This window comes from Tursiops truncatus, chromosome 16, assembly GCF_011762595.2.
Source record: "Tursiops truncatus isolate mTurTru1 chromosome 16, mTurTru1.mat.Y, whole genome shotgun sequence".
NCBI lineage: Eukaryota > Metazoa > Chordata > Mammalia > Artiodactyla > Delphinidae > Tursiops > Tursiops truncatus.
Genome location: NC_047049.1, coordinates 70,634,923 through 70,659,520, shown reverse-complemented (window position 1 = coordinate 70,659,520; position 24,598 = coordinate 70,634,923). Strand labels below are relative to the sequence as shown.

Genomic DNA, 24,598 nt, shown 5'->3' with positions numbered 1-24,598 from the left:
TTTAAAAAAATCATTAGCAAGTAAGCAAACACTGAGGAATCAAGAAGTGCTAGTAACATAGTGCCCTCATACCTCCCACTTTCCTAAATAGGGGAAACGTACTCTAGAGAGTGTAATGCAAAAGAGTCAGAGTACCAGTGGTTTTACAAATGGATGGTAGCACTCCCTAGCACAGGTAGTTGTGTTAGCAGGTGCTCAATAATTACTTGCCTTATATATCAGGAATGAGAGGAAACCCAACTAGGAAACAAACAAATGGTACCACCGGGGCAGGTTCAGAGCCATTAGTCAACCTTTAAAATCCCTTTACTAGCCTGTTGCTTACAAGTGGAAATTTTTAATTTTCATGGTAGTCAAGATACTGTAATCTACTCCCATTTGCCATTCTGATTGCCTCTTTTATGAAACTCCAGTCATGCTTCAGCTAGACTGGTCCCCAAACAACATATGGCTCATGTTTCTGTCTTGCCTTACTCTACCAAGAATGCTTTTCTCCAACATGCCCTTGGGACCAGCATCTTTCATTTGAAGGTTCAGCTCAAGGGTCACACCCCCATGAAGTGTTTCACCTCCCCTTCCACTCTTTTTTTTTTTTTGCGGTACGCGGGCCTCTCACCGTTGTGGGCTCTCCCGTTGCGGAGCACAGGCTCCGGACGCGCAGGCTCAGCGGCCATGGCTCACGGGCCCAGCCGCTCCGCGGCATGTGGGATCTTCCCGGACCGGGGCACGAACCCGTGTCTCCTGCATCGGCAGGCAGACTCTCAACCACTGTGCCACCAGGGAAGCCCCTCCCCTTCCACTCTTATACCTGCCCCTCACCTGGCTGACTCCAGTCAAAATCCTGGAGATGTTTAGTGGCACTCTTCTTCATATATCTGTCTCCTCCTACTAAAATGCAGATTTGTTAAGGGCAAGTACTGTGCCACATTTGTCTTTGTATCTCTATAGCCGGGCAATGACTGGCAAATCCTTAGATTTGAGTCAAGCTTACTAGAGCTTTCAGAACATTCTGGGATCCTTCTCTTGGTTGACTTCTGATGCTCAGAGGTGGAAGGAACAAAAATCCCTTTGACAAATTGTTAATGAGCTGCTTCAGGAGCCCTTGTCCTAAGAAAAAAGGTCCCCTGCCTTAGGGAACCCTGTCCTGACTCACAGTCATTTAAGAGGAATGCAAGATTACATTTTGACATGGGCCTGAATCTAATTACATAAAAAATGCCAATGAAAAACTAGAATTTTTTTTTTTTTGGTATAGACAAGAGGATTTAGAGAAAGAAAAAAGAATAATTAGAATTTATAAAATACAAATAGGATTTAGATTTGGGGATATGATCCAAATCTGGACAACAGATCAGTCACAATCTTTCGAAGCCATAAGGATGGGTCAGAAACAACTCAGAGGGCAGTGGGGGGCTACTGGTCGACCAGCCTACTGTAATTAACCCTCATGTTTATGTCAGTGGTATGTTCTACTGTGACAGCATTGCTCCCTTGACAAACATTCTTTCTATACCTCATTCTAGAAGATTTAAGGTTGCTGGATATCAACTGAAGAAAGTGCAAATGCCACTTCGAGACTCTTATGAAACCAGCCTCTGCTGAACAGGATGGGCCAGGGTAGAAGATTTTATGCTCCTATTTTTAGTTTTGACCTATTGCCATCTGGAAACCCCAGCTGACCTCAGAAGCATTTGGCCCTCTGCTCAGACACACCCTAAAGAGATCGTCTTCAGAGCCTAATGTAGATCCCTGGATTGAGCCCGATTCTACAGTGAGCGACAGGAGGGGGTGATCTGTTTTACTACCATCCCCACCCCTGAATAAAAGGGAAAATTCACAAAGCAGTGCTAGGAAACCTGATTAGTCAAGACTCTTAACACGAACTAATTAGAGTGGTAAAGGCAAGATAAAGTCACAGCAGCTTCTAATCATGCATCTTATCAGTCAGGAACTTCTCAACCTCTAAAGGTAAGTCAGTATCCTCTGAGATGTGACAATCCTCTTGATTACTTTTAATTCCACCAAGAAATCATTGACTCTTAAAAAACAGAGAAGCTCTGACATCTGTGTAATGCATGCCAATTCCAGACAAGCTACTCATTATTACTGAGGGGTTTATGCTGAGCTCCTTACCTGAGATACAAAGCAAAGTATAAAGCAAGGGAAAAACAATTTAGGGTATTATTTTAGAACGGCTAGTTTATCTCAGAAAGGCTTAAGAAATATTTTGAATAAGAAACAAGGAGTTTATCTTGAGACCTATGATAAAATTTTCTAAATTTCCTAACTTCTAATTTCTAGAAAGTTAAAGGATTCTTACTTGCCATACAAAAGGAGACAGATACATTTATCAGAAGAGACATAAAGTAGTGAGAGACTGAACTAGAGAATAATCTCAATCAATACTTTTTTCCTCTTGATGTAGAGGACAAAGTGCATGCCATGTGTCCTTTTGCATTTCAAGATTAAAAACAAGAGCAGATGTAATTTTAAATGATTAAAAGTAATATATTTACACTGTACTTTATGTTTTTCCCCCAAACCTTCACAATCTCTACTGATCCATGCCAACAGATATACCGTACAGCTTATGAAAGAGAAATCTGACAAATAGTAAGTTAAGGCTCACTAACCCTTCCACAACCTGTGCCCAGGTTATTCCTGAACTCAAGCCAATCCTCTTTCCAGCACAGTGTCCTGCCTCAGGAAATAGATCTGGCTAAAATGGATTAGAGAAGCCCATCTAGTTTTTCAGCACCCTCCTTCCTCTTCCATTAGCTCAAGTCACATCGTGTTTCTAGGGCACATGTGGGTAAGAAAATATGCCCGCAATTCTACAAAAGGGAAGAAAGGGCAACAAGAAAGCATCATGTACTCCAAGAAGAAAGGATCTGAATAAGGAAGAGGTAGCATGGAAAGCACGGCTGTCTGTCATATCCATATGCATGCTTAGCTCTGTTGAGTTTCTGTCCCTCCTTTCTCACCACTACCTGAATTCAGAAATGCTGTAGCCTCCCTAGAGGAAAGAAGGTTATTTGCCTACCCTATATCCATTCTCCTTCCTTCCTTAATAAAAGAACCTTTGGTGTTGTGCCCTGCTGAAAACTACATTTCCCAGCTTCCCTTGCAGAAAGAAGTGGCCAATGAGATGTAAGGAGAAATGGCTGGGTGGAGCTTCTGGCAATGCCCTGCTGTCGGACTTTCTTTCTTCTTCTTCTTTATTTATTTTTTTAATGTTGTGTTTTCTCAATCCATCCTACTGGTGATTAGGGTACTTAATACCACGTTATGAGGGCACATTTATCAGTCTGCTTTTCAAATATTACTCTTCTACCTTCTTCCAACCCACTGTTCCTCTTTTGCGATGTCCTATTCAGTTTAAAGAAATCAGAAAAAAATGACAAAACAAATTTAATTTCGTTTAAAAAAGTTTAGTCCCTATGAAAACCCATCCTACCTATATGTGACAGGCCCTCCAAGGGGGCCTGCCTGAACAGTAAGAGCTGCCCCTGTGGGCTACCTGTGTCTGACTTGCTTTACTACCTGGCAGCCTGAGCAACAAGAGCTGGAAGAAAGACCCAAAAAAATCACAGGAAATTTTCTTTACACTCTGGAAACACTGAACCAGCAACAACACCTGCCTGCCTCCAGACTGGTTATGACAAGAGAACAAACAGAACCTCATCAGTTTAATCCACCGTAGCTACGTCTTTTTTCTACCAGGTGAACCAAACCCTAACTGATAGAACTGGCTTTGCTCAGGATCAAAGACTAGAAAAAGCTCCTGACCAGGACCACGGCCTCAGAACGTGGGGATGGTTGGACATGTGTCAGACATGGCATACAGAGACTCTTACGGAGGCAACTGCACTATGGGAATGTGAATGAATGTCCTCTTAGAAAAGCCTGTGTTCAGTTGACTGTAAAAGATATGCTGAAGGCTAAAGGGCTGTTAAAGAACTGCTTTTTGACTCTTTGTCAAAGATGTTTTGCAGATAGGGAACCGTGAAGTCTTGTTGGACAAATACGAAGCTGAAAATCAACTACAAATATATCAACTATTGGCCTTTTTCAGAGTTATTTGTGGATGAAAAGGTGGACTGGACTCATTTTGTTTCACTTATTTATGACTTTTGTCAATTCTAAACTACTTAGCACTAGTTATGACAAAATTATTACTCTCATGTGAGGAATGAATAGTTCACCTATTAATTATTTACTGGTTGCCTGCCATGAGCCTGAGGGTACTTATAACAGAAGAAAAGTGGCCCAGGCTTAAAGGGATAGGAAAATAAACAAATGAAGTGGACAACTATTACATTTCATTGTAAATTTTTCTCATTTTAAAACTTGTTGTAAAATACACATTACATAAAACTTACCATTTAAGTGTACAGTCAATGGCGTGAAGTACATTCACAATGTTCTCTGTTCATTACCACCATCCATCTCTAAACTGAAACCCTACCCATTCAACACTAACTCCCCATTCTTTCCTTCACTTGGCCCCTGGCAACCAGCATTCTACACTGTGTCTCCACAGGAAATCATACAGTATTTGTCCTTTGATGGCTTATTTCATTCAGCATAGTATCTCTGAGGTTCATTCATGTCGTAGCACGTGTCAGAATTCCCTCCCTTTTTAAGACTGAATAATATTCCATTGCATGTATAGACTGCATTTGGTTTATCCATTCATGCTTCCATGGACACGTGGGTTGCTTCTACACTTTGGCTATTATGAATAATGTTGCTATTCCTTTTTTTTTAAATAAAGTTTTTTCAAAAGTCAAGGGATGGCTTTATGATAGAAAGAATGTCAGGGCTAGAAATTATGGGAAAAAGCTGCTCTTAGATGAAAAGCAAGTTTGGGGGCTTGATTTTGAATTGTAGATTTCACTGGGTACAATTCTGAAGATGATGGGGCAGGAGATGACTGAGAAATACAGGAAAAAAGGTTCTGAAGAGAAATAACTTTCAAAGATCACATACTCTCTAAATGGAGAAAGTACCTGAAAACTTTTATCTCTGAAAGTACCCAAAGTAACTTAGAATAGCCCAAATTCTTTGATTTGTGTGTACAAGAGATTTGATCTAAACACTAAGTTTAAAGCAGAACACTATAGCTGCCCCCAAATGGAAGAGCTAAACAAATATAAAAAGCCGGAGGGATGCTAAAAGTTCCTTCAACCAACAGTATTTAGGAAAAGAATGGGATAGCATTTTAAATTGTGCTCTGTATCATTCCAGTGTTCTCTGATCATAACTACCTGCTCAACAATAGCGAACTCATTAAACCAACAGCACTATGCTAACCTATCTTTAAATAAACTCTTTATGATTTGCTTCTCAAGTCGGAATACCAGAGTCATAAGGAAGCCATTCACTCTAAGTACCTCTTTTCTGAGAAATCTCTGTTATCTACCGGTCAAAAATGACCTAACGGGGCTTCCCTGGTGGCACAGTGGTTGAGAGTCCACCTGCCGATGCAGGGGACATGGGCTCGTGCCCCGGTCCGGGAAGATCCCACATGCCGCGGAGCGGTTGGGCCCGTGAGCCATGGCCGCTGAGCCTGCGCATCCGGAGCTTGTGCTCTGCAATGGGAGAGGCCACAGCAGTGAGAGGCCTCCGTACCGCAAAAAAAAAAAAAAAAAAAAAAAAGACCTAACAATAAGAATACAGAAAAATAAAGATTCTCCTACTGTATAGCACAGGAAACTATAGTCTGCATGCTGTGATGAACCATAATAGAAAAGAATATGAAAAGGAATGTATATATCTGTATAACTGATTCACTTTGCTGTACAGCAGAAATTAACGCAACATTGTAAATCAACTATACTTCAATAAAATAAATTTTAAAAAAAGAATAAAGATTCTCCTTAGCAATAATAACAACGCATGAGCAAAACCTCTCAACTTATTTTATTAAGCACACATAAACCACTTGAAGGCAATGTTTTATGGCCAGGAAAATGTAACACATATTTTATCACTTTGACAAATGAGAACTTTCTTACTCTCTCTGGCTGTTCTTACGTTTTTAGTCTGGCTAAAGAGGACTTCAACTATTTTTCCTGGATTTTCCTCAGACTCCAGGACATCCTGGATTTTCAAGGAATAACAATGGACAAGTAAGTATTTATTGAGCATCTACCACAGGAGTTGACTAAATAGCCGAAGGCACAGACTTCCTAAGGCACTTATATCTCCATGATCTTTAAGGGATGCCTAAACTAGGAGGGTGATACAGACGAAGCCAAAGTAAATATACATATAGAGACTGCCCGTCAGTCTCCTCATGCTGTCACAGTACAGGTACCTTTGCAGCCGCGTGGGGTGAGGCTCCTTGGTCCAGAAGCAGAAGGGCCACTTTCTGATTATCGTAATGTGCAGCTACATGCAGTGGAGTTAGCCCGCTCTGAAAACACGTGCAGAAACAACAACCAGTGTCAAAGTGCCTTAACGTCAGAGGCCTAGATTTAGGAGATGGGATTACATTGGATACAACACACAGTGTAGTTTACATTCCAGTTTCCACAACACTTGGACCCCAGCTTTCACCTCCTATTTCTGCTGTCATCTTCATCCTATGAGACTTAAATATGGATTAGTTATAATTTAGGTGGCTGTTGGTGAATGTTAGCAAGCGCTTGTTTTTTGTTATCATGGGAGTGGCCTGTTACAAGTTGGCCGATGACCCCATACCTTCCCAGCAGCATCCGGAGATGCACTTTTCTGTAGCAGGAGACTGGCTACTTCAAGCTTCCCGTACTTTGCTGCCACATGAAGGGGAGTAAATCCTTTCTGAAACGATAAACATAAGAATAATGAGTAATAGAAACGACACAAAGGCATCACTCTTCTAGAACTGAGGCATTATTCTAATGGTGAAGAGCAGTTAAGCCTGTACTTAAGGACCAAGACTGGCAGATAACAGTTAAAGAGTCCCCTTTTCAACAGATGAGCAGCATATTTAATCTTTCTCTTTCTGTTGGCTCGGCCACGAGACACTAATCCTGGGGACTAGTCAGGTACCTGACAAGGATGAAGTTGGAAAGCTGGATCTGGGGCTTATTCTAGGGCCATTTGGGGATTTCACATTGTGGGAAGAATAGGTTATAGGGTCCAGGCCCAATTTGGATTTGGAGGGCTTGGAAAAATCTAGGACAAGTCTGGACCTCCCATAACCTCCCACAGCACCAGACTGGAGCCTTTCTCTTCCCCTTTCTTTATTGCCACACGTATACACACGTCTGTATGTATGACCCAGTCCTTAGGGGTAGGAGTCAGAGATTCTCACACTTTAGCCACCACAGGTGAACTGAACAATAACACAGGGTTCTATCTCAATAAATAGGCGAGAGTTGGATACTGAGAGTTGAGCAGCTCCTTCTTCTTGCTTCCAACTCTTACCAGGATCTGGGTAGCGACTGGTCAGTCACCACGCACAGCTAGGGCCCCAAGCACGAGGGAGGGATTAGAGGGCTGTCAACATATTTGACCCCATGGGACTAGAGCCAGTTAGAGCAAGTGGGCAGCTCGTATGGTGGAAAGGCCAGGACACTCAAAACCCTATCACCCACTCCTCTGTTACACATGTTAAATGAGATCCAGGAATTGCATGTCTACTGAGGAGCCTAGAGAATCAGAGGGGTCGAATTCTGAGAAAGTCATCATTTGTTCAGATAGTTTCCCAAGTATTTGTAATCACTGTAATTATCTTCTGCATTGATTACACATGAATGCTTCTTCTCTGCATCTCAAAAAGGGTGTAACACCAATTTCTAGCTTTCTAAGACATGCCGTGGGCCAGTTCATCTTGCTATCACACTTGCTAGTTTATGTAGGATCAAAGAAAAACGAGCTCTAAATTTTGCATTCTGCACTTGAAAAGCAACTGTGTGGTGGGTCATTACTGTAAGGCATCAGAGCTGAGATTAAAAAAAAAAAACCTATAAATCAGAAAAGAAAACAACAACAAAAAAAGCAGCATCAACAAACCGAGAAAAAAACACCTCCTGCTTTGAAAGTATTATAAAAGCATTAACCAACTGAGCTTTGATAAAGTGGTTTGTATACCTGCCCTCAGCAACAGAAATCTGTGGCTGTGTTTTTAAAGTACCCTTTAAATCTGTCAAACAACTTGCAAGAAATAGCTGACTCCAGACATCAATAAGGTTTCATTAGAAGATAATGTAGTGAGAAATGTAAGATATACACACACACCAAATCACCCTGCCCCACCCCAGGGCTTTGCTGGCCATGTTAATCCTGGGATCCAAGTAGAGTTGCTGTTGTACACCTTTTGTACCTATTACCACGCAGGAAACTGTAAAGAGAATGTTTTTTTGGGGACACAGCAGGATTCTAAGACTGGCTTTCATACCTTTGTTGTTATAGATAAAGATGCGCCATGATCCAAAAGGAAGGCGGCTACGTCCTCATGCCCCTCTCGGGCTGCAAGGTGGAGTGGGGTGTACCCAGAAGTCGTGGCTGCATTTGGAGATGCTCCTTGCTGTAATAGCTGTTGTACTATATCTGCTTTCCCCAATCGCGCAGAAATGTGGAGTGGGGTTTGGTCATCCTATAGGACAAGTAAAAGTTCAGGGCTGATGAGCTGAGGACAATGGTGCCACTGTGAAAAATACAGGAAACTTCACTGCTTGGTATCAGAGGCTACATTCAACTCTTTGATTCAATACTAAAAAGAACCTCATTTATCTTTTTCTTTAAGTTTCAGAAAGGTGGGGATGGCAGATCTAAGCACCTTAAACACCCTCTGAGTAACCTATCAGCGTGAGAATTGTGAAAGGCAGTTCTATCTAGAAATTATCCCCACTCCGTCCTGCTATACTTTAGCAATTTTTAAACCTCTGATGACTCCTTTTTGGGGGAGATAAGGGAATGTATCCTGGGAAAACGGAAATACCTGGGAGGGATATTATACCTCCACCAGTTCTCATGTACTCATATGTAATGAATTATTTTATTGGTGCTGCCTTCCCACAGTCAAAAGTGGGAGAGGGGAGAGGGCAGTGTAGGATGGTTGAGGAAGGTTCCCAGCTACGATGGGGGCTGACAGCCAGCCCATCCTCTGCTTGCCGAGCTGTCATCCAGGCTGCATCTGCCTGGAGTGGAAGGCACCTTATGACAGTTCACCCAAGGACACAAGGCACTCCTAAGTCCTGCACCCTGAGGGCCTTATCCCCACGTTGGAGGGGTATCTTTTCCTTGTTTGCCCAAAGATGCCCTCTGGAGAGAAATCCCCTACCGGGATGTGAAAAAGTCCAGGTAAATACTTTATGTAGGGCAAGTAGAGAGAAGAGGCTGGAGCACAGGGCACTGCTGTGCAAAGGTCAAGATCAAAGCAAGAGGGTCTGTGTAACTAGTAGGAAGTGTGAGAAGTTAGGGGAGATGCCACTGGCTATGGAAGTCAGACTCTTAACAATGACACATATTATCTCTTTAATGAGATAACTATATATCTTATGGTCAATTTCAGCTTGTGGGTGAAACCATTTCCTAGATGAAACGCTTCATATGTAACAACACTCAAAAATGTGAGGTTTCTTGTAATGGTAGAGTACAGCCTCTCGTAACAAATCTACTTAACTGATTAACCAACATCCTCTAGATCAGGGATCAGAACAGTAAAATCCAGGGGCCAAATCCAGCTGCCACCTGTGTTTGTAAATAAAGTTTTATTGGAACACAGTCATGTCCATTTGCTGATGTATTAAATTATGTACTATTGCTGTTTTCACTCTGTAATGACAGAGCTGAGAGTTTGTGGACAAAGACAGTATCCTGTGAAGCCTAAAATATTGATGATCAGGCCCTTTCCGGAAAACGTTTGCGGAGCTCTGTTTCTAGGTCCTCTGTAAAATCTACCAGCTGGTACCACGATACACCGGACACTTAAGGTTTACAGTCTGCTGACTAGAATGTTACCACTACCTTTGTACCCACCTGTGGATTTTATGTTTACAAAGACCTAGTTGTGTTTGTTCCCACACTAGTGTGTTTATACTAGTACTTTTCTAGCTTGTACTATGTTTACACTAATTATATGACATAATATGTTAACAGGTAAAATATGAGTACCGAAGGAAAGGCTTTAAGGACACTGTTAAAAGCCTTGGAGAGCCTTGGTAGACGGTGATGAAAAACCAACTATGGGGCCTTCCCTGGTGGTGCAGTGGTTGAGAGTCCGCCTGCCGATGCAGGGGACGCGGGTTCGTGCCCCAGTCCGGGAAGATCCCACATGCCGTGGAGCGGCTGGGCCCGTGAGCCATGGCCGCTGAGCCTGCGCGTCCGGAGCCTGCGCTCCGCAACGGGAGAGGCCACAACAGTGAGAGGCCCGCGTACTGCAAAAAAAACCCAAAAAACAACTATGGGACTTCCCTGGTGGTCCAGTGGTTAAGACTCCATGCTTCCAATGCAGGGGGCACAAGTTCAATCCCTGGTTGGGGAAGTTCTGAATGCCACACAGCCAAAAAAGAAAAAAAAAAAAAACAAAACCAAAAAGCCAACTATGGTCAAACTACATATGGGTAGGAGAGCTGAATAGATTGGGGGAAAATTATAAAAGTTGAGAAATATCCTGGACTCAAACTGCTTTGCAAATGCCTCAGTCTTCTCTTCTTTTAACCCTAAACTAGAAACTACAAAGTATGTAATTAAATGACAAATAAATGTATATTGAAGGGCTAAAATTAAATGGTTGAGGTATTTACATATCTATTTACAATTCTTGACCTAAACTGCCATTTAAAAAAAAAAATTGGTAAATTATAGTTTATTCATGCACTGAAAAAAAATCATTAAAAAAAAGCTAAACATCAATAAATAAACAACAAATTTTAAACTGCCATTTTGATAACCAGACCAACTACCATCAAGACGGTGACAGATAGTGAGTTTCTTCTGGAGGGTAAATGCCAGGCAGAGAATGACGCATTCAGACTCAGCCCTTGGACTTCCCCAGCTGTCCAGTGGTTAAGGCTCCACCTTCCAATGCAGGGAGCGTGGGTTCGATCCCTGGTCTGGGAACTAAGATCCCACATGCCGCAAGGTGCGGCCCCAAACAAACAAACAGACAAACGAGCTCATCCCTGATGTTCTTCTATATTCTATGTTCCATGAACAACTCTGACCAAGTCTCAGGGTTTATGGTTTCACAACTTGCAGAGAAAAAGTTCAAACTCCCTTTTTCCTTTTGTGGCTCTGACAGCTGACATCTAGGTCAACCAAAAGAACTCAATTATGCTTCCAAACTGTGCTTGTTTTAGAAGCTTTGTGCATGAGCCCTTCTCCATAGAGTGCAAACAACTGTGGGCCAATTCTAGGTTTGTTTCCTAAGCCATTAGGGATGAGCAATGTGCCAAGGACACAAAGTTCTTGTTCTATTTCATTTTGTTAAATAATTGAGTAGATACACATACAGGGAAGGGATGTTTTCAATATCCCTTGGGTAGAGACTTTTGTCATTGGTGGTGGTTCATTACTTTAAAAGAGTGATCCTGGAAGAAAGCATGCCTATGTTTAAAGGTTTTATTAAAATCATTTCTTCTCTCGAAGCAAACACTTCCACGCTCGGCACATACCTTAGCTTTAGCTTCTACCTGAGCGCCGTCTTGCACCAGATACCGCACGACTTCGGCCTGGCCGGACCGAGCTGCCATGTGCAGCGCTGTTTCTCCTCTCTGGGGAACAGGAGCCGTTAGGTAACTTAAGGTAACTTAACGGCAGCTCTAAAGAAGACTGGCCTATTTGCTTTGCATAAAGTTGATGATGGAGGGTTTTTTTTTTTTTTTTAAATAAAAAGTAGTTCCAAGCACTTCCTTATTGAAAATAGGAAAGATAGGAAATCAAATACACAAGAATTTCCCAGGAACCTGGTCCATGATGGAAGCCATCAGTGTAAGCCCAGAGCGCACGGCAGGATCAGAAGCCGTGCTCAATAATCTACAGTGTAGCCTCACTGGGGGTTCAAAGGCAAATGCTATGGGGCCAAGCAGGAGGGTAGGCGAGTGAAGCGGGCAGATGGGGGAATGCTCCTGGAGACAGGCCAGGCCTTATCCTGGCTGGGGGAGGCGCTGCTAGCTGGCGTCAGCGGGCTACTCCAGTAACTCTTCGCGATGCCAGCCGTATCATGCCATACCTTCCTATTTTTCAAACACAGCGGCAGTCTGCATATTTGTGGATATTTCTTGAATGCTGGTCAAAAAATCAGAGTTCAAAACAAAAGAAAACCAAAAATGCTGCACAGGCAACACAAAACACACCCAAGGGCCAGACGTGGCTTGCCCTTGGTTTGCATTTCCTGCTTTATCTCAACAGGTCATTATCCTTTGGGGCATTATCCCAAGGGGTTATTTTCTTTGCCACTGGACTTCCCCCGCCTCTGCTGCTTTTCACCAAATGGACTTTAATTCAGATGATCTTTTCGTTTATGTAATAATAAAAAAAGGAAAACAACATAGAAAACACATATGGATTGAAATGTAAAAAGTGATAAAAATCAAATATATTCTCCCCCACACAAGTGATGCCCACTTTTATTTTTTATTTTAAAATTATATATATATTTATTTATTTTTGGCTGCGTTGGGTCTTCGTTGCTGTGCACAGGCTTTCTCTAGCTGCGGCGAGCAGGGGCTACTCTTTGTTGCGGTGCGCGGGCTTCTCATTGCGGTGGCTTCTCTTGTTGTGGAGCATGGGCTCTAGGCACGCGGGCATCAGTAGCTGTGGTGCACGGGTTTCAGTAGTCGTGGCTCGTGGGCTCTAGAGCACAGGCTCAGTAGTTGTGGCGCACAGGCTTAGCTGCTCCACGGCATGTGGGCTCTTCCCGGACCAGGGCTCGAACCCATGTCCCCTGCATCGGCAGGCGGATTCTTAACCACTGCGCCACCAGGGAAGTCCCAGTGCCCACCTTTAAATTACTTTTTATAGATATCGCTTTGCTTTATAGGACATCCACCTCCATGGAAGGATATGCAGAGATACAGTTCACACGAAACTTGTTGCTATGTTTCCTGAAAAGGTGCTGAGGATGTAGGTGACCATGTTACCCAGTGTTCTCTTTGTAAAGGAAAACCTTCTCTCCTGGCGTTAGTACCAGGAAAGACTGCATTTCAGCTGAGAGCTGGTCTGACGTGGATGTGACTCAAGCTGTTGGAAGACACAGAGTCTTTCGGGGGCCTACCCTCAGGGTGAGGACGCAGGACCTTATGGTTTGCCCTTTCTGTCCCAGAATGTTCCTCTTTTTATTTTTATTTCTTTGGTGCTCATGAGTCCAACAAGTGTTCTTATGCTTGTGGTCTGGGGTGCTAAGATTGTTATGCTGCTAAACTTAAAATTCTGTAAAGCAATGTCAAAGGCCACATGCGGATCGAGGGTGGTAAGTTACTCCTCTGACATTTACTATGAAGTGAGTCTCATGGTTCTGCAGAGCAATGCTCAGTGTGGGAAAACAACAACATCCAATAATGAACTGAGTTCCATGGGTTTGCGATAACATTGTCGAGCACGCTGAAGAGAAATTACTTTGAAATTACTTGAAATCACAATAAGGAGAGTGTTGGAACCACCTTCTCAACATGCAACACTTATTTTTTAAAAAAATTTTATTCAAGTATAGTTGATTTACAATGTTGTGTTAATTTCTGCTATATAGCTAAGGGACTCAGTTATACATATATATTCATTTTCATATTCTTTTCCATTATGGTTTATCACAGGATATTGAATATAGTTTCCTGTGCTACACAGTAAGACCTTGTTGTTTATCCATCCTCTATATACTAGTTAGCATCTGCTAATCCCAAACTCCCAATCCATTCCTCCCCCAACCCCCTCCCCCTTGGCAACCACAAGTCTGTTCTCTATGTCTGTGAGTCTGTTTCTGTTTTGTAGATAAGTTCATTTGTGTCACATTTTAGATTCTACATGTAAGCGATATCATATGGCATTTTTCTTTCTCTTTCTGCCTTACTTTGCTTAGTATGATAATCTCTAGGTCCATCATGCATGCAACATAATGCTTCTATTGAAAAAAAAACTCTCCCTGTCCACAAAACTTTATTTTCTAAAGCATAATATTCAGTAGTAATATACACAGTCCCTAAGTCTCAGCAATCTGTGACCAGCTAGTGATCGAATGGATCTTGCCTTTGAAATAAAGGAAACCACAGGTATTTTCAAAATTCTGCCCTTTTCTAAGTACTCAAGTTAAATGGGAATTAATTTACCTATAACAAAAATAAGTAGATTGAGAGCAATCGTTTCCAGTTTCATAAATGCTCACAATTAGACCTAGTTTGTTCAAAGGATACTTACCACGTTGGTGGTATTTGGTGAGGCTCCATGATGCATTAGTTGTGACACGATATTTACATGCCCCATGAAGGCAGCAACATGGATTGGGGTAAGGCCCGACTGGGGAAAAAGAGGGAGATGTCAGTTTGTTGGCTTATTTTAAAAAGGGTTTGTCTGCCTGCCTGCCTGCCTACCTGCCATCCATCCATCCAGGCTAAGATAACCAATTTATTGATCAGATCAGAAAACATCAAGACATCACCATGACGTCATAGATTTTATAAGGCAAACGTATCAATATTCATCATGTCTCTAAAGCACGTTCCATGATTATGAAAGGCCTATGTCATAACCATTAAAGAAGAAAGATTTATTTCACACATTCTATATAGCTCTATAAAAAATATTTAGCAAAATACCTTGAAGGTTTTTTCCCTTTGCTACTAAGCCTTCCTTATCCATATGACTGTGTGTATGTGTGTGTGTGTGTCTGTGTGTGGAGGGGGGGACACTTGTGTGATTACATACACAATAGCAAAAATTCAACTTGTATTTCAGATCCTGTTCTGGTCTTTTAGTAAGGACTCCCATGCTCTCAGAATCACTGATTATATTACACGTGAAAGAGCAAGGTGGAAACACAAAGCCATCCCTCTAAGAAATGAGCAGATCAGCATTAACTGTCCCAATCATTTAAATTTTTATCTTTCTGCATATTATAAATCAAGGTGATATAATTAAGGCAAATAGAACAATGGTCACTAGCCCTTAATTTTCATGTGTGCTTCAAAGTCCCCCTCACACACATCCCCACAACCACTGGTGCTCCTTGCATAAAATGATTGCATTTTCAATTTTTCAGAATTTAATCCCACTTATACCATGAACATCATAATTTGGAAAAAAATACTTAATATGGCTAGAAAAAGCTGAGAGAGAAGGAGACAACTAATTTCAACAGAAATTTGAGTAATGTCAAAAAATATGTTAAAGGAATTCTATACAATGAAAGTAAGATAGAAAACAGAAGAGGTAGAATTTTGGTTGCCCAGACTTCAAATAGTGGGAACTGAGGAAAACAGGGGGAAGGAGAATTTTGTTATAATTCGGCACCTTTTCCCATCAGCAGGGGGAGTTGTGAGGACATGGTCTGCGCCACCTTTCCGAGGGAGTACAGGGCTGGCCGTGGCAACTTCTCATCACAGGCTGGCATCTCTGGACACTTATTCAGACGCCAGTGAAAAATCTTTGATTTCAGAGCCCATTTTGATCTTTAAAAAGGGCTGCCACGCACTGAGAATAAACTTACTATTTTATAATGAAAATAACTGGATGCCTACCATAAAGCCAGAAGACTCAGGAAAGAGCGAATCGGTATTAATATTTTCTATCATTTAGTATTTCGAAGTTGTAAGTGTTAGAAATCAAGGCTAATACTTCATGTGCAGATGAGAAACTGAGGCAAAGCAACAATGACTGGACTAGACCTTAGCTTTTACGTTAGCTTCGAATCCTAGAGTCTTCAAGGTTGCATTCAACAAAACTACTGAATGATCTACTATGGCATCTACTGTGTTGTGGGTATATTAACACCAGTAAGACTCTGGCCTGCCTTGGTGGAGCCTGTAGTTTTGGGGCGGGGTGGAGGGGAGTGGCTGGGTCATAAGTAAGCCAGCTGGACAAGAGCTTTGACGGAAATATGCACAGGATGTGCCAATGGTCCCAAGGAGGAGCTCCTGGCCCAGGCCGAGGGTTACGGGAGGATTCCCAGAGAAGGCAGCCCCAGATCTGGTCCTGAAAGACATACAGGACTAGGCTGGAAAGGGAGGGACGTGACGCGTGGAGGGTGTAGAGATATGGAGTAAACCAAAGGGAGTGCAGCCCAAGGAAGTGGATGCCAGGCTTGGTTTGAGTGTTGCAGGCTCAGCCCTGATCCCAATAAGTCACTTCTCTGAGTTCTATGTCAGTTTGCATGAAAGAAACTGAGAGCTACCCTTTTACTAACTTCAGCAACTCTGTGCTTCGTTAATTCTGAGTGTTTCCTGAGAGCAATCCTCACTTCATCAGTATGCAGAGGTTATGTCGTGCAGGGGTTCTCAACCGTGGCACACGTGACATTTTGAGCCAGATAATTCTTTGTTGTTGGAGGCTGGGCTGTACGCCGTAGAACGTTTAGTAGCATCTCTGGCCTCTGTCCACTAGATGCCAGTAGCACCATCCAGTTGTGACAACTAGAAATACTTCCAGACATGGCCAAATGCCTCGTAGCGGGCAAAACCACCCCTCAGCACCGCATTACAGGATTTGAGGAGCAGAGCATGAATGGATTTCATGTAAATTACGCTTGGAGTGATGGCATCCACCGTGCCCCCGCCTGCCTTGAGCACGACACACGTGTTTGGGTTATGCTTCTCGTCATGGTGATGTATTTGCACTCTCCTCCCACTCTCGTCTGCTCTCCTAAGCACTGGCAGCCCCTCGGGTGAAGGGTTCAGAAAGTAGCAGGACACCCGCACACAGCAAAACTAGCTGGTCGTCAGGGAGGGCACCGGGCCTCTGCCTGCTGAGGCTATACACGGGGAACCCCAGAAATCCTCCTCTTCTCACCTCGGTTACAGCTTGGATGGACGCACCATGTTTCAGAAGGAGTTCCATTACTTTAATTCGATTCTTCTTGCAGGCGATATGGAGAGGGGTAAAGCCATTCTGCAAGGGAAAAAGACGCAGACCTACTGGATTACGTTCCGTTGAGATCTACTTCCACTGTGTACGGTAAAATATTTTTGCCAAAGTGACGTTGTGTAAAGATTTGGAAATGAGCGGCAACAGCGAGGGGTTAAACCGAATACAGATCCTTTTCTGGAAGCACACGTAGTCTCCCTGCTCCCAGGAACCCAAGGTGCCCTGCTAATCACGAACAGGAAGCAAATTTTTGTCATAATCTCCCGGTAGTTAAGGCAAAATGGTCATGCGTCTTCTTAGACTATTTTATTCTGGAATTTATTTTCCAAATATGTCCCTCCTCTACCTCATTTCAAAGACAGACTAAAAACATCTCAGCCAAAATTGGTCCTCACAGCCATAACTTCACCACTGCCCACTGTGACTTCTCTGCTGCATTTAAAAACAACTTCAAGACCTGTTCTGAAATGTTTTTATTTCTTCCAAGTTTTAAGATTCAAGTAGGTGCTTACTCCAAGGAAGCAGAAAGTTAAACAACCCAACATTAGTTGGATCATTTGGTTTAATATTTAATCTAGTACAAGAACCTGCTTTTTAAACAAATTACGTACCAAACTGTACTGCCCGCTAAGTGAGAGAGACCACGGAGCATATTTTTGTTGCCACAGAGAACTACAGAATATCAGGGCCCACCACGCAAGCTTAGGTCAGAGTCACCGCGAGTGCTTCTATGGAGGTTTTGAGACCATTTACCAGGCCTTAGTCCATCCAGGGGTGACTGCCCACAACCTCCAGAACCTCCTAATGTTGTGAAATCTTCAGTCAGAGGAAAATGAGGATGAGAGCCCACACCCTGTCGTAAGGCTTTTTTTCTTGTGTGGAAAAATAAGTCATGACTGCTCATTTCTTTTCCTCCCTTCTCAGAATTCAAAGATATGCTTGCTATCTTGGGCCAGTCAACAGCTCTTAAAATGCTGCTCCAGGAAAAGCATTTAGAATTACGATGGTGATGGAGCTGCCTGGGGTCTGGAGGGCTCCTCTCTGCCCATCCGTTACTGCCCACTCCAAATCTCAGGGCCCACAGAGTGCCAGAGGTGACCATATGAGCCGCAAGGGAACAGAGACCCTTCCTAAAATGGTTGATCAGATGACAGCCTTTACTGCAAAATTGCTAGTAAACGCACACGTTTTCCCTAGCACTTGGTGACATATTTTTTTCCTAAACATGGGTGCTTCTTCTGAGCTAAATTTAAAAAGCTTACTAACTTGGGACCATTTATTTTTCTAAAGACAACAAACACCATCTCCTTGTGAAAACCAAACTATATAGCAAAGCTCAAGGTTAAAGCAGCATGGCATTCTAGGAGTTAAGACTACAAACTCGACCAAATTTTTGATTCGCAACTTGAGGAAACAATGATAGGTGATATTTCATTACCTTACATGGTTAACATCCTCACACCGAATTTCTGCTCACAAATTCCTAGACCTTTCATGTTTAAGATGAAGTTTTCTGATCATTTTGCCTCGTATTTTTAGATCTCACAAAAAACTTTTAATTCACAGTTATCACTTTACCTACCAGAAGATACGCTGACCAGCTCAGTCCTTTTGTACTTGTACAGTCTTTGGGTTTATTTATGTAAGAGAATCATGAGTGTGACCATAAAGAAGTTAATGATTTAGCCTCACCAGTCTTGCTAATGTTGGAAATAGAAGGGTTTACAGATTTTCCAGAAGGCCATTTGAAGGTTGACAAGAAGTACACTTTACTTAACTAGACCTTCCATTTTCACCTCCTGAAAAGGAACCCCTTTATGTGCAGGGGTAGCACGTGGTCAGCAAGACAACACAGGCTGGACTTGTGAGCTAAGCTACTCACCAGGGCTTTGGCGTTGGGGTTAGCCTTCTTGTCCAAGAGAACCTTGGCGACTTTGTAATGGCCACAGTGGGCAGCCACGTGCAGGGCAGTCAGGTAGTCATTGGTGACGTCGTCCACAGGCACGTTATGCTGGAGGAGAAGCTGGACGCAGTTTAAATGATCCCCCTGTGTAGCCATGTGCAGTGGAGACAATCCATTCTGCAACACAGAAGACAAGCAGAGTTTATTGTTTTACCTTTCAAATGCGAATATGCCCAACATAAAATACAGTACAAATGTGAACAGATGAAAACCCTAGATCTGCACACGGAAATGCCTTGTCTTTTTAAAAGGTTTTGTGGCAACTGTTTTGAACTGCAGCTACTTTCCAAACTAGTCCTCCTACTTCTTAAATCAATCAAAAATAAATTTTCAACAATAATTTCTTTTTCTGATTTAAAAAACAGTGTGAATTGCACCAAGGTCCACTACTGATTGCATTTCCAGTGAATCTGAATTCTTAATACTTAAGACTGAAAACTGGAAATCAACTACACTTCAATAAAAAAAGTACTGATAACAACAACAAAAGACTGAAAAGGATAAAATACAGGCAGAAACAGAATGGTATTCACTAGACGGGTTTTTATTTTGTGCTCCTGTGTTATTAATGCTTGATACTGAATATTATATTGATCAATTTTTAGAAAAAAGATCTGAATACAACACATTTCATCTCACATCAACGTAGAAAGGAAAACGTTGCCCTTTTCCATCAATCTGGTGCCCCCGTGTGTCTATGGCGAGGAAAGGCAAGACTGTGACGAACTCATTAACTAATTAATGCTTGCCTCAGTCTAAATCAATTGGGCTCAATGACAGGTCCTCATCTGCAATACGGATAAGTAAAAAATTCATTTAGAGAGCTGAGAGAAGGCATGAGTGGGGTCAAAGGTAACTAAAACCATTAAGAAGATTGGAGTGACATTTAGCATTCAACACACGTTTTCTAATGAAGGCAAAAACAAGGTATTAAGATATCAGTCTTTCCAGGCACGCTTCCTTTAAATATGCAGACAAAGTGTTGGAACCTGGGAAGTTCCTAGAGAATCCAGTTATCAAGAGAGGCTCTAGTAATTACTGTAACCTAGTTTAACCTACGTGGGAGGGAAAAGTGATGGTAAATTCAGTTTCCAAAAAAATTAACATCACTGAACTTTGAAAATAATGATATACTAAGTACACACCAAGGAACTAGGCATTTCTGAATCCTCCGGGCCAAGTTAAATTCCCCTAATTTATCTGAATGACATAAAACAAGAGTTCAAGGGGGGAGAAAAAGCAAGCCTTCCTTTGGCCACTCTCATGGCATCATTCACTCACCATGTCATGTATTTCAGCTATTTTTGTTTCTTGAAAACAGGAGGTTCATGGGTTATAATTTCCCCATATTGCCCAGCAGAGAGCCTTGTATATATAGAAAGAGCTCCATAAATAATTATGTAAATTTAAAGCCTTCATACACTGCCACTCAAGCAGAATATTTCTGCCTAAAAAATTCCACTCCAACATTTTGCACCAAAGTAGAAACTAAGGTGCAGGAAAGGAGGGGAACATTTCTCATTTGAGATACTGCCACCCACTAGCATATGCACTTGTTTATTTCTTGCCAAAACATTCCTCTGCTTTATGTTTTGATACAGTCTTAGAGGAAAACACAAAGTAAACAAAGAAACAAAATGTGAGAGAACAAATGACTCAGTGGAGAGTAGAAATGGGAGGCTGTGTCAATAAAAGAAGGAGATTCTCTAATGATACACAAAACAACCACATATGAGTGGGTAACTTATAGGTCACTGGGGAAGGACCAGAAGAAAGGAAAGATTATCTGCCGTGTGGAGAGGGGTTATATTATGTACGGCATTGTCATCAACCTAAAAACATGGATCCCGTGTGACGGCTCTTCTTAGCTCAGAAAGATGAAAGTCTTGAAGAATTAGACAGACGGTCTTAAAGTTCAGAACGCCTTCATTCGCTTGCTATTCATTCAACAAATATTTGGGGAAGGTCTCCTATGTGCCAGGTGCTGATTTAGGTCCTTGGGGTACTGCCCTGAATAAGACAAAGTTCTTGTTTTCATTTCACTGAAGAGACAGCAAACAGGTAAAGAAACTAAGAAGGCCTCTCTGAGAAGATGACATTTGAGTTGAGAAATGTGTGAAGACTGCAGAGCTCTGGGACAGACTGAGAGAGGTCAGTCTGAGGGAATGGGAAATGAGAACAAAGTTGGTGTATTCTAGGAAGTGAAAGGAGGCTGCTTGGCTAGAAGAAGGTAAGGACCAGAAGGAGAGATGAGGCAGAGAGGTGGTCAGATTCTGGTAAGGAATTCTCAGTGCAGTGGGCGGGGCAACTTCCAGATAAACATGGTAGATGTGACATGCGTGTTTATCCATCCTTTCACAAACTCCACTAAAAAACATGCACGGAATTGAAAAGGTAAAACCCCCAGGGCATGCACACCCACACACTCACACAACATGGCAAAGGAAACAAAAACAGATGTGTGATGTCTATAAACTTTGGAATATGAGAAAAGATTTTAAGTGTTACCTCAGCCAGCAGAGAGGAAAAGGCTGACACCTAAGTGCCTGTTGGGGGGTATAAGCCGTGGTGCGCTGGTAAATGTTTCACAATAGCTCTTTAAAGAACAGCCCTGAGATATGGCATTTGCCAATTTCCAAGGTGTAAAGACCTCTATGCTATGACCGATTTCAAGCTATCAACATGGTGTTACTGAATATGGAACTGGAAAGAGATGTACACAACAGGCTCCAGTATATCACGGGGTATAATACAGAAAACGGATTTACCGCTCAGATGCCCCAAAGGCAGACAATATGGAAACATAGTACCTTGGAGGATAAAGATGAAGCTTGGGGCCAAAAGCAGGATTGGTTTAGCTGCCTATGGAGTGGTCAGGTCTCCAAGCCCTTCCAACCCGGCAAAGCCAGATGACTGCCCCCTCATAACTTGCAGGAAACCAGGAATTTAATTTCTGGAGATTCTGGATGCGGAGGCTGGGGCAGAGCGGAGGGCAGTGGTTAGGCTCTGGACTGAGAACAGGTGTTCACAGAAGAAGGAAGGACAGCATAGGTGTTAAGAGTAGGATCTCTAGACTAAGACTGCCTGGGTTCAAATCCTTGATCTGCCACTAGCTGAGACATCTCGAGAAAGTTACTTTCTCTCTTCGGATCTCAGTTTCCTCATCTATAAAAAGGGCATAATAGTAAAATCAGTACCTCATGGAGTTGTTGTGAGGAGTAACTGGGTTAATATATGTAAAGTGCTTAGAGCCTGGTATGTAGTAAACACTATGTAAATGTTGTTATCATTGTTATGATTAAGGTATGCACAGAGGACCAGGAGAATGACAGCTCCTTTTCCTCTTTCCTACTCAATGTATTCATCTGGATGTACACGGCAAAAGGTGAGAGGACTCATCCCTCAAAAAAAAACCGAACCTTCCAGAGAAAAGGGCAATTTATCCTGACGTTAGGGACGCCTCCAATCCACCACCACCTGATACACCTGAGAGAAGCCCTGCCCACACTCTCACGGAGCTTCCACTCAAAGGTGAGTGCTTGACACGGTCAGGTACAGACATTCGTGGGCAACCCCCATCATGAAAAAGAGAGCCAAAGTCAACAAAGAGAAAAAAGGAAATCTGAGGAGTTAGGGACAGATGAGAGGCAGAAAGAATTTTAAAGAAATGTCACCTTGAATGTTCTCCAAAAGGCAACAGGATGTATAGCATCCATAAAACAAGAACTGGATGCTTTGAGAAAAGAAGCTCTCAGAGGACAAGAAAATGTTCTTGCATATTAAAAGCATCAAAGAAAAAAGTCAAGGAGATTTCTCAGGAAAAAAAGCCAAATAGATACTGAGATGAACACTAGGAGAAGAATGACGAGACAATGATTTGCTTTTAATTGTGCTTATACTGCTTCGGTAAAATAAAAATTAATTTTAAAGAGAACGACGGGAATTACTTGGAGGCTTTTTAGGCAAGAGGTTGACATGATTTGGTTGACAGTTTATATGGCCACTCTGACTGCAAAATGGGAACTGGATTGGAAAGGAGCAGGTGAGGAAGTGGGGGACCAGTAAGGAAGTGATTATGATGGTTCAGGAAGATGATGTAGCTCAAAGATAGCAGTGGGATGGAGAGAAGATAGATATGGACTATGTGAAAGGAAGAACAACAAATAGAATGGTTTAGATGAGAAGCATTCAAAAGTCCAAGATGTCATCATGTGCAATGAAAAATGGTGGCTGCTTAATTCTGTTGGATAACATCTCCAACAGCTCGCCAATCTAAACCTGCATTTCAAATGAGTGATGGAATTGTTCAGACCACCTTGACCCTGTCCATCTTCACTAGAGCTGTTGAGTAAACACCGATCAGAGTACAAACAGGAGTAATAGGTGCTTTTGGGGTTTTTTTTGGTTAATATTTAGAAATTAGGGCTCCTTACAAAGCTTAACATAGCTTCAAAAAATCACTGGTTTGATTTAAAAAAAAACAGTAATGACTCTGAGGTAGTTTTTATATGTCCCCAAATTTATTTACAAATATTCTCTTTTTCAAATACTGTCAAATGGTTTTACCATTTAAAAATCCAGAAGACACTTAGTAAAACATTATTTTTTTTCGGGCCATCATCATGTATTCCCTTCACATATGTCAACTTTTCCAAAGGCCCAAGCAAGGTATAGTCTTTCCAAAGTTTCCAGTCTTTTTCAGTGAAATGATATCTTGGCCCTTTTAATAGTCTGTGAACTCTCAAAAAATAAACTGAAGGGCTGGAGAAAGTGCACCAGCACCCAGACTTTAGACTGTAGATCTTGCTTTCTCCAACAAGCAATCATTTCTGAGCTATGAAAGTTTCATAGAATAAAATCAAGCAGTAAGTGTTCCTGAAACAAAACGAAATAAAAACAAAAGCAACACACACGCAAATGACTTGGTGATAGAGGGCATGCATCTGAAGGCCTCATAAACCCAAACTTAATCTTGAGGGTCACCAAAGATTGGGTGCACAGAGCCACGCTAATTGCTAAATTCAAACTATGGCATTTTCTATGTGATTGAAAGGCTGGGTGAAATAACCAGTCAAGGGATTCAAAGCTCAATACAGTGTGATGACCAAGCACCTGGGGAGAAATTACCTTGGTTTTTGAGAGAATGGGGGCAGCTCGATCAAGCAGCATCTCCACCACCTGCTCGTGGCCACTCCTCGCTCCACAGTGCAGTGGCGTCAGCCCATCCTATCAAACAAGGCAACATCTTCAGTTACAGTCGATGGGAAATTCTATAAACGAGTGCATTTGGTCAAGAGTCGGCGCGGCATCCAATGTGCTGTGGGCCAGGGAGCTTCAAACGTTTACGCATGTATCTCATAAAACAATTTTATATTTTCAACTAGAGGACAGAATTTTTCATAAGTTTAAGTGGTTGCCAAGTGTGTGATTCCACACAAAACTGACATTTAAAAATATAACTGTTCCACTACCCTTTCGACTATTCAATGGAATCTAAACGCTATAAGTAATTTGATATCCACCACTTAAAAAAATACACAAATCTTTAAAATAGGAATTTGTAACAGAAATTTTACATTGGTCCTTTTTGCTCCTGCGTGTCTACTTCCATTCCACTTCCCCCATATACTT

The 24,598-nt window shown here is 42.1% G+C and overlaps 1 protein-coding gene across 2 annotated transcripts in view; it reads right to left on the bottom strand.

Moving 5' to 3' along the window:
* Positions 1-24,598, bottom strand: part of ANK3 (ankyrin 3) — a 331,394-nt gene that overhangs the window by 139,506 nt on the left and 167,290 nt on the right. For both annotated transcript variants that reach the window (XM_019935870.3, XM_019935867.3), the window contains exons 9-16: positions 24,095-24,193; positions 18,887-19,084; positions 16,930-17,028; positions 14,344-14,442; positions 11,610-11,708; positions 8,390-8,587; positions 6,709-6,807; positions 6,323-6,421 (exon numbers count right to left, since the gene is read on the bottom strand). In XM_019935870.3, coding sequence (XP_019791429.2) covers positions 6,323-6,421; positions 6,709-6,807; positions 8,390-8,587; positions 11,610-11,708; positions 14,344-14,442; positions 16,930-17,028; positions 18,887-19,084; positions 24,095-24,193 — 990 coding nt within the window. The remainder of the gene's footprint in view (positions 1-6,322; positions 6,422-6,708; positions 6,808-8,389; positions 8,588-11,609; positions 11,709-14,343; positions 14,443-16,929; positions 17,029-18,886; positions 19,085-24,094; positions 24,194-24,598) is intronic.